Genomic DNA, 11,034 nt, shown 5'->3' on the forward strand with positions numbered 1-11,034 from the left:
TGCCCGAAACGTCGATTCTCCTGTTCCTTGGATGCTGCCTGACCTGCGCTTTTCCAGCAACACATTTTCAGCTCTGATCTCCAGCATCTGCAGCCCTCACTTTCTCCTACTTATTAAGAAATCTGACTATCAAATAGTGAAATAATTAAGCTTTGTTGCATGTAGCAACCAAAATAAGACTCCTCAAGTAAGCAAGTTAAGCCTCACAATGCAATTTAGTCATTACCCAATTAATGGTGGAATTTATCTACAATTCCAAGTAATAGCATCTGTCTTTGGATATATCCAGAGTTCAGTCCTTGTGCAGTTCAGATTGAGTTGATTTGATTTGATTTATTATTGTCATTTGTACTGAGGTGCAGTGAAAAGTATTGCTTTGTGTCATTTAGACAAATCATAACTTACATAAGTACATCAGGGTAATAGAACAGAATGCAGAATATAGTATTACAGCTACAGAGAAGGTGCAGAGAAAGATTAACTCTTACTATATGAGAGGTCTGTTCATAAGTCTGATAAGAGCGGGGAAGAAGCTGTAATTGAATCTGTTGGTATGTGTTTTCAAACTTTTGTATCTTTTGCCTGATAGAAGAGAGTATAACAGGTTGGAGAGGTGTTTGATTATGTTGGCTGCTTTCAGGAAGTGGGAAGTGTAAACAAAGTCAATAGAAGGAAGACTGGTTTTCATTATGGACCGGGATCTGTTCACAACTGTCATTTGTTACAGTCTTGGGCAGAGCGGTTTCCATACCAAACTGTGATGCACCCAGATAGGATACTTTCTTTTATAAAAATTGGTAAGAGTCCTTGTGGACACACTGAATTTTTTTTGCCTTTTGAGGAAGTGGAGGCCATGGTGTGCTTTCTTGACTGTAGCATTGACATGGATGGACCAGGACAGATTGCTGGTGATATTTACTTCTATATTGTCCAGAGTTCTGTTGCTGAAGAATCACGTAGTTGAATTCTTATAGGATTTTCTGTCTTGTTAAGCTTATGTGACATTATTTATAACACTTATGAAGTCACCAAATCTGTAGCTTACTTTCTTATCAGGAGTAGGTTCTGTGTTCTCTGTTATATTTGTTGTCTGTTTGAAACACAGCCTGACCTCTCATTAACTCCTTAAATTCTTCTGCAGGCAATCTTAAGTACCCATTTGTCACGAGACAGCAAGTTATCAAACAGATTTTAAAACAGTTTGTTTCAACACTTTCTTTTCCAGGGATGGGTAATTGGCATATTGTTTTTAATTCCTTGTCCTGTTCCCAACAGTTTATTCCAGAAAGAATTATTGCTGATTCTTTCAATCCATGTAGTTAAAGTTTTGAAGTTTACAGTATCACATGCTGTGTTGTTTCCAGAAGTATATTGCTTAAGTTTTATTATTTGTATTTAGATAGCTATGTAAATATGGCATTATGTTTGACTGCATTGCAGTCCTTCAAGGTTATCCATTATCTGCTAAATGCTGAACAAACCCAAGTCTTTCTTTGTTGTGATGTGTAGCGAATGTAGAAACAGGAGAAATCCTTTCAACTTATTTCACCATTCAATTAGATTAAGGCTGATCTGAATCTTAACTCCACCTACTCACCAAGAGACTATAAGCTTTTTTTTCTGTTGCTGAACAAAAGATTATGAATCATTTCAAAATTACTAAATCATTGTTGGAGAAAAGAAATAACTACAATAACTTTCTCAAGAGAAAAGACTGATCTAAGTGTACAGTATCCATGGGATGTATCCTGGTGATCATTGACTTCAGGAAGAGAGGAGGAGGACATGGCCCTATTTACATCAAAGGAGCTGAGATGGAGAGGGTAGAGAGCATCAAGCTCCTAGGAGTGAAGATAACCAATAATCTGATCTGAACCTCTGTCTAAACATCCTATGATCTGTATGCCCTTTTTATTTCTACGATCTGCCTGTATTGCTCGCAAAACAAAAGTTTTCACTGTACGTAGGTGAATAAGAAAATTAAAAGAATATCAGGATATGAAAAGAAGTAGCTACAATGATAGTGATCTGGTAGTAAATTTCCAAGAATCCTTAGATTCTGAAAATGTCTAAAAGGATTGGAAAACTGCCAAAGTAATAGCTTTATTTAAAAGGGGAAAGAGACAGAAAAAGGGTAACTAGGCCAACTAGCTTAATGTCTGTATTAAAGGCTTATTATAAAGGACATGGTCAATCATTTATAAATACATAATATCGTCAAACAGATGGCATCCTGAAGGAGAAATTATACCAGACAAGTTTACTAGAATTGTTTGAAGATGTAACAAGCAGGACAGAGGGGAAGTGCTGGATGGAAAATATTTGAATTTTCAGAAGGAGTTTGATAAGCTACTACTCATTAGGCTACTTAATATAATAGGAACCCATGGTGTTGGAGTTAGTATATTAGCATGGATAGGGAATTGGCTGTCTGATAAAAGACAGACAGTTGGGATCGTGGGGGAATTTTCTGGGGGGCAATCTTTAACTGTCAGACGTCTAGTAGAGAGCAGAGGGATTGGTGCTGAGGTCACAGTTATTGACAATATATATTACTGACTTGGATGAGGAGAGTGAATGTATTATGGCCAGGTTTGTGGTATCACAGAAATAGGTGTGAAATAAGTGGTATTGATAAATCAAAGTCTGCAAAAGGCTATGGGGCAGGTTAAGCAAATGGAAAAAAACTTGGCAAATGGAATATAATATGGGAAAATGTGAGGTTATGCACTTTGACAGGAGGAATAAAGAAGCTAACTCTTATTTAAATGGAGAAAGACTGCAGAAAGCTATAGCGCAGAGGCATTTGTGAATCCTAATGCACAATCACAAAAAGCTAGCATACAGATTCAGTAGGTAACAGAATATTGGCCTTTATTTCAAAGGGAAGACTGTATCAAAAATAGGAAGCAAAGATATAGTGGCATCTCTCCCTCCAACTGCATAATGTTTCAGCTTTCCAATCAGTCTTTTGTTTGCTTTGCAGCAGACTCCCAGTGCTGGCCTGTCACTCACGCTGTACCAGTATAAGACCTGTCCGTTCTGCAGCAAAGTTCGCGCGTTCCTTGATTTCCACTCGCTGCCTTATGAAATTGTAGAAGTCAACCCAGTCCTGCGGAAGGAGATCAAGTTTTCCAACTACCGAAAAGTTCCGATTCTGATCGGGGATGATGGAGAGAAAGTGGTGAGTTTGCACAAAAATAAATACACAGCATTATTTGGACAGACCAACTCTTTCAAAATATATTAGGAAAATAGTTGAGAGCCTAACTTTTTCTTATTTTAAAGTTAAGTGTAAGGTGTTGTATTCCGGATGCAATTCGTTTGGTCAAGCTACCAGGATGGAAACAAAATAGATTTTATACACTATAATTAAAATACTGACAAAAGCAAAAGGAAAGAATTGGCTTAACTGTAACTCTATTGAAATGCTTAACAAAATAATACATATATTAACTAGCACTAATTAACCATTTTAATATCGTAACATCCCATAAATACACCCTTGGCCAAGATAAATTCAGTAAAATTGATTGTGTCTCACATGCAATTCTAGCAGCAGGAAGAGAACCCCAGCTTTGGCTGTAACAGAAAGAGGAATAAGAGCTTCCAGCTTCAAGACCCAGCAACTGCTACTGTAAGGCTAAAACAAAAAAAAAAACAAGCCTGATTCTGTGGGAGCTTGACCCAGCCATCCAGGCTGCTTCTATTGTTCCAACTTTTTTTAAAAACCCAAGGCCTCACAAGCTGTTTGTTGACTTTGAAGCACATTGCTTGACATCAACGTCTCAACCTTTCTTCACAAAAATAAAACAGGATAAAATTCACCTCTCAAAGCCATAGTGTCATCACGGCATGAATTAATATTAGAATATTTTCACTTTTTGGGTGCAGTGGTCTGCCATGAATTGTTGGGAGGTAGGGGTCTTTTCCAAGGAGTGCTAATTATTATCATTGTGAGACAAGTGGAACATGGAGGCAAGAACTTGATGGGGATGGCATGTAATTTGATTTTCCTTTACAATAGTCTTTGCACAGTGGGTAGTCCTCTTGCCTCTGAGTTAGTAGGTTGTGTGTTCAAGCCCCAGTTCGTACATTTGAGTATAACAATCTAAACTGATTCTCCCAATCCAGTTTAGTGAGACCTGTGTCATCTGAGGTGGTATTTTTCAGATGTGTTATTTAAAAAAGGCCCTGTCTGCTCTCTCGCGTGTAGCCATTAAAGGATCTCAAGATTCTATTTGAAGAAGAGCGAGGAGAGGTTTTCTAAAGTCCTTCTTCAATATTTATCCCTTAATCAACATGCCTGAAAGAAAGATCATTTTCTCATGTTTATTGTGGGATCTTGCTGTGTTCCTTGCACTACAACGGTGACTATGCTTCAAAAGTACCTCATCGCTTGCAAAGTATTTTTGGGACATCTGAAATTGCTGCTACAAAATGCAAATCTGTCTGTCTTTCCTAATATTCGGTGTTTGTGTTGCGTGCCTCATATTTAAGCTGTTACACTACCATATCTCATGATAATGAGCTGTCAACAATATCTATATATAGCTGCTTAACTGAACTTCATATCATAGAAATGTAAAGAACTGAAGAGGCCATTCAATCACCCATGTCTGTGCCAACACTTCATATCCAGCAGGTCCCATTCCCTGGCTCCTTCCCCATAACACTGCATGTTGTTCTTTTTAAAGTAATTATTCAATTCCCTTTTGACAGTTACTCTTGAATCTGTCTCCACCAGCCATTCAGACAGTGCATTCCAGATCATGACAATATACTGTGTAATAAAAAGTTATCTCCCTGATCCTTTATCGCAACTATAAAATTTATTTTTCTATTTCCAAATTAGTGACATGAATTGAGAAGTGTTTTCTATTTTTCACATTAGTGACATCAACTAGGAAGTTAAAAGTTAGACAGTGACTTCAGGATGTGGAAATGCACTTGAATCCTTTCAGGGCGATGACTGAAGCCACATAATTTTGGATGACACTTGTGCAGTAGTGAGGGAGTGCTGCATTGCACCGGGTGCTGTCTTCCCCTTTACAGTTTAAATTATCAGCTGCTGGCACAGTTCAAGTACTGTTTAAGATCATGTGTGCAGCACACTTTTCCCAGTCCTTTCCAGCAGTCAATGAGCTCAGTATGGAATCTTGCTTTGTACAGAAAGCTGCCACATCTATCAACTTAGATTTCAGAATATTTAATTTCACATAATAAAATTTTGGGATATTTGTAAGGAATGTTTAAGTATTATCCATTTTTTTGTGCTCCCTCTTTCTTTGTTCCTCCCCCACCACCTCTCCTCTGTCTCCCTATTCTTCCTCTGCCTCTTTTCTCCCTCCATCGTCACTTACTCTTCACCTGATTTCACCACTTCTCTTGTCATTGAATTTCTGATGAATATTTTTAGAGAAGTAAATGAAATGAATGTGTTGAAGTAAAGATGTAGGATTGAATAATAAATTTAAATGAAAGATAAGTAGCTTTTAACTGATTTAATTTTCTTTTCTTTTTATTTCCAGCAAATCAATGATTCCTCAGTTATCATCAGTGCTATAAAGACATATTTACTGTCAAGGTAATTCTGATGTGGTTACTACCAATCATTTAGATGTTTTATTTCTGAAAGCTTTTGCTTTGTGTAACTTAGATTCTCTTTAGAATCAAATCTTTGTAGTTCTGCCTTTTACATTTTTCAAATGCCTGTTTTCCCCACTAGGCATTCATTTTATTTCCAGATTTGTTCCGTTTTACTTGAGATCACCTTTTATTGTCCAGTTATAAAGCTGATATTTTTACTTGTTGTTTATTCCACCCTGCCAAACCCCATTTCCACCCCCCCCCCCCCCCCCCCCCCCCACTAGATTTGAACTCCAAAAATCACTGTCGGTTTTTCCAGGAACATTAATTTTATCTTCCTTCTTTGTCCCAGTTGTTGAGGGTTGCAGGTGCCACACTTAAACCTTTTACACCAACACATCCACTTCCACGTGTGTACACTTGCATACTTACAACACACATGCGTTCACACACACACACACTTACACATTGCTTCAGTAATTTAGAAACCTGTATCCAATCTATTTTCCCCTCACTCTCACACTACTCTTCTGTTATTGCTCCTACCTCCTCCAAGTACTTAAAACACATTACCATCTATTCTATCTCTCACACTTGCAATATCATAAACACAGCTATTTTATATCCATTTCCTAAGCACCCCACTCCACTGGTTCTGAAAACCCCCAAAAGTTATAAGGACTTACTTTTTCTTTGCAATAATAGGAATGAGATAAAGTCGGGCTCTGGTGCTGAAGTGTATAAGTTTGCGAACCATGCAGATCTTTCGATTCAGAGGCTGGCATAGCAACCTAGCTTTGGCCTATAGGCCACTGCAATTGCCCATGGAAATTGAGATTTTTTTTTCCCTTCTTGCATTTCAACTTGCAGCCGATTGGTGTGCTACTCTTACAGTGTGCAAAAGGATAGTCGTCTTGTACTCTATTCGCTAGCTTCCCCAACCCCATCATGTCATCAGCAAAAATTCCACCCTTCCCCAGCTATCTTCAGTTCTGTTGAAGGGTCACTGGACTCTAAACATAAACTCTGTTTTCTCTCTATTAAGATCTGTGTTTCTCCAGCACTTCTACTTTTGTTTCATATTTCCAGCATCTTAGTGTTTATTTTTGCTTGCCAGTTATGTTGGGGCACAGAAATCAGGTTTTTTTTGTAAATTACAGTTCTGTTCAAAAGCTTTAAAAAGAGACTACCTGTGCCAAAAGGAATCTGCTTAATTTGTACAACCTTTCTGAAGGCCTATAAATAAGTACAATTAGTATAAATTAATAGTACTAGGTGATGCCTGGTGTTGTTAATTAGTTTGTCAATTGCTTTGCTAATTAGTTTATTGTTTATGCTAATTGCACTTGTTAATAGGTCCTACAGAAAGGTTGTACAAATTAAGCTGATTCCTTTTAGCACAAATACTATATTACCAAGCATTTTAGAGCTTTTGAATGTATTTTTAAATAATTTGCAAAGAAAATCATTTAGGGACATAGGATCAAAGAGATGTACAGCACAGGAACAGACTCTTCGGTCCAGCTCATCTCTGCTGACCAGATATCCTAAATTGATCTCATCCCATTTGCCAGCACTTGGCCCATATCACCCTCAACCCTTCCAATTCATATCCCCATCCAGATGTCTTTTAAATGTTGTAATTGTACCAGCCTCCACCACTTCCTTTGGCAGCTCATTCTATACATGCACCACCCTCTGTACCTCAGTATGACTAGCAAATGAAAATAAACAATAGGAACGGAAGATGCTGGAAATTTGAAACAAAAACACAAAGTGCTAGACCATGGCCTATGTTTTTAAAAAAAAAACTCAACAGAGGCTAAAATCCTGTTACTAAGTCATTCTTCATTTACACACACAGTCCTTGACGCTAATCCAGCTCTGAGTGAACAGAATGTCTGACACTCCTGTTTGTTTTTTTTTAATTTGTTTTCTTTGTGATCAAAACAGTGAGGGGGAAAATCCTGTTTTTTTTTTATCAAAGGGTATAGCACTTTTTTTTTTAACCCCCACACTACCACCTAAGTGCAGTAGTGCTTATTTTTTTCCCCAGCACCCATGGTGTGTGTGTGCAGGTGTGAAACACAGTGAAGGACACAAAGTGCACAAATTTTTTATTCAATTTCCACCACCAGGAAGATAGGAAGACACTCCTGTTTGTATTTTTTTTTTGGGGGGGAGGGTAGGCACTCCTGTTTTTTTTTCTCTCTTTTTTTTATTATTTTAACCCCCACACTACCACCTAAGGTGCAGTAGTGCTTATTTTATCCCCAGCACCCATGGTGTGTGTGTGTGTGTGTGTGTGTGCAGGTGTGAGACACAGTGAAAGACACAAAGTGCACCAATCTTTATTCAATTTCCACCACCAGAAAGATAGGAAGACATTTTTTTTTTCTTTTTTTTTCTTTTGGCGGCGCCCACCTCTAATGTCCCATTTTTTTTTTCCTTTTCTTCTTAAGAAAGGAAAACAGGGTCCCTGTTTATTTTTTTTTTATTAAACCCTCACACTACCACCTAAGTGCGGTAGTGCTTATTATTTTTTTTCCCCAGCACCCATGGTGTGTGTGTGCAGGTGTGAGACACAGTGAAAGACACAAAGTGCACCAATCTTTATTCAATTTCCACCACCAGAAAGATAGGAAGACACTCCTGTTTGTATTTATATTTTAGTAAACAAATTACAAACAAACAGTTTACAAAAAACATTTACAGCTGTACATAAGAGACAGCAATGTTACAAGGGAGAGGAGCAGCAAATTTTTTTCTTCCTCTTCCCCAGAGTGACGGGGGGATTTTATTTTATTTTTTTTTTTTTCCCCCCACACTACCACCTAAGTGCGGTAGTGCTTATTTTATCCCCAGCACCCATGGTCTGTGTGTGTGGGTGTGTGTGTGCAGGTGTGAGACACAGTGAAAGACACAAAGTGCACCAATATTTGTACATTAGACAATACTGTTACATACAAAGTGCAGACAATACAGACCCAGCAAGCCCCCATCCCTCCCACCTTCCCACTACTGTTTGTATTAGTCAGCCAGCATTCTCTGATTGGAGCTGTTAATCTGTTCCAATCAGAGAACTCGTATTCTATGAGGTTCATTTGGCTGACCTCATTACAACCACTATAGCCTAGTGGATTATCGCTAGATATTAATCCAGAAGCTCAGCTAATGTTCTGGATTTGAACGGCAGATGATGGAATTTGAATTCAATAAACAAAATCTGGAATTAAGAATCTACTGACCATGAAACCTTTGCCGATTGTCATAACAACCGATCTGGTTCACTAATGTCCTTCAAGGAAGGAAATCTGCCATCCTCACCTGGTCTGGCCTAATGTGAATCCAGCCTAGCAAACCATTCAGTTCAAGGGCAGCTAGGGACGGGCAATAAATGCCAGCCAGCCAGCAATGTCCATCTAGTATAAGTGAATGAAAAAAAGCACAGTAATTAATTCAGTTAGAGTGGCGGTATGGCCAATTTTATGGGCAGGGTAGCTTTGAACAAATTGCTTTCTAAGCTAATGTAAAAGATTGTGGATATCTAAATTGTGCTGGATGCAATTTGCACTTAAAAATCCAGGATCTTTTACATTGTTTTGGTCAATTTCAGACACATTGCACCAAAGAAAAACTAGCTCAAGCAGAGCAGAAGGAATCAGTCCTTGTGCCCACATTAATGTGTGAGCCCACTGTTAGGAGTAAGCCTAGAGTCACTTAAGGTTCCTCGTGAATTAACTCACCAATTCTCTGGAAAGGATAGCCTACTTCAATTCACCTCTTCTCTTTACCCATCCCTTACCTTCATGATACACACTGCTCATGAACTGGATGGATGCGTGTCTACTGGTGTCAATCAGCCATGGGGAAACTCTCTTGTACTGCTCTTTGAAAGCATTGTTATTGTAAATGCGAGAACTGTTTTACATGTTTGTGAGCAGAAATCTACAGAATGGATTTTGGAAGTATTGTAAACTGTGGAAAAAGATAGTGTTAAACCTCAAGAAGGATACAGTCTGGTGTAATGGGCCCAGAGAAGTGCAAAGTGGTACATTTTGGTAGGAAGAATGAGGAGAGGAATTATAACATAAAGGGTCCATTTCTGAATGAACTGCAGGAGGAGCGAGACCTGGGGATATGTGCACAAATCATTGAAGTTGGTAGTTTTGAGGAAAGGTCACGATAACTCTGATTTCTCTCCACAGATGCTGCCAGACCTGCTGAGCTTTCTTTGCAATTTCTGCTTTTGTTCCTGATTTCCAACATCTGCAGTTTTTATTGAAGGTGACAGGACAGTTGGAAAAAAATAGTTAAAATGGCAAACAAGATACTGAGCTTTGTAAATTGAGACAGAATTTTTAAAACATCAAGCAAATAATGGTGAACTTTTCAAAAATACTGGTTTGGCTCTGGAGGATTGTCGAGAGTGTGGTGCTGGAAAAACACAGCAGGTCAGGCAGCATCCGAGGAGCAGGAGAATCGACGTTTCGGGCAAAAGCCCTTCATCAGGAAGATTGTGTCCAATCTGGAAGTACACTCTCCAGTTTCCACTACCTGTGGGTTGACCTGTGCCAGAAGGTACAGGAGTTGGGGATTAACCTTTACAGCCACATACAGACCCAGAGGAGTGACTTGTGACCATGAGTAAATGTCATCCTTGAATGTAGGGGGAACGCTGATGGCAACAGATCAGGAAATACATTAATGCTTTGGAAAGGTGCACAAAAAAGATAAAGGAATAAAATTATTCCAGGAGTGAGGGACTTCAGTTACAGAGTCAAGGGATGTACAGCATGGAAAGAGACCCTTTGCTCCAACTTGTCCATGCTGACCATTAACCTAAATAAATCTAGTCCCATTTGCCAGCATTTAGCCCATATCCCTCCAAACCTTCCTTATTCATATATCCATCCAGATGCCTTTTAAATGTTGTAGTTGTACCAGCCTCCAGGAGTTCCTCTGGCAGCTCATTCCATACACACACCACCCTCTGTGGAAAAAGATGCCCCTTAGGTCTCTTTGAAATCTTTCTCCTCTCACCTTAAACCATACCCTCTAGTTTTGGACTCCCCTTGTCTATTTATCCTATCCATGCCCCTTGTGATTTTATAAACCTCTATAAGGTCACCCCTCTGCCTCCGACACTCCAGGGAAAATAGCCAGAGCCTATTCAGCCTCACCCATGTCCTGGACAGCCACAACATGACCTCCCAACTCCTATACCCAATGCACTGACCAATAAAGGCAAGCATACCAAATGCCTTCTTCACTATCCTATCTGAAAATGTGTTGCTGGAAAAGCGCAGCAGGTCAGGCAGCATCCAAGGAACAGGAGAATCGACGTTTCGGGCATAAGCCCTTCTTCAGGAATGAGGAAAGTGTGTCCAGCAGGCTAAGATAAAAGGTAGGGAGGAGGGACTTGGGGGAGGGGCTTTGGAAATG

General features: G+C 39.1%; 1 protein-coding gene across 2 annotated transcripts in view; it reads left to right on the forward strand.

Annotated features, from left to right (window-relative positions):
* ptgesl (prostaglandin E synthase 2-like) overlaps window positions 1-11,034 on the forward strand; it is a 26,504-nt gene that overhangs the window by 2,401 nt on the left and 13,069 nt on the right. Inside the window, exons 2-3 of one of the 2 annotated variants that reach the window (XM_043720564.1) lie at window positions 2,987-3,184; window positions 5,532-5,587. In XM_043720564.1, the coding sequence (XP_043576499.1) occupies window positions 2,987-3,184; window positions 5,532-5,587 (254 nt within the window). The remainder of the gene's footprint in view (window positions 1-2,986; window positions 3,185-5,531; window positions 5,588-11,034) is intronic. The other variant, XM_043720565.1, reaches the window with a different exon arrangement.

Source organism: Chiloscyllium plagiosum, chromosome 30, assembly GCF_004010195.1.
Source record: "Chiloscyllium plagiosum isolate BGI_BamShark_2017 chromosome 30, ASM401019v2, whole genome shotgun sequence".
Taxonomy (NCBI): Eukaryota; Metazoa; Chordata; class Chondrichthyes; order Orectolobiformes; family Hemiscylliidae; genus Chiloscyllium; species Chiloscyllium plagiosum.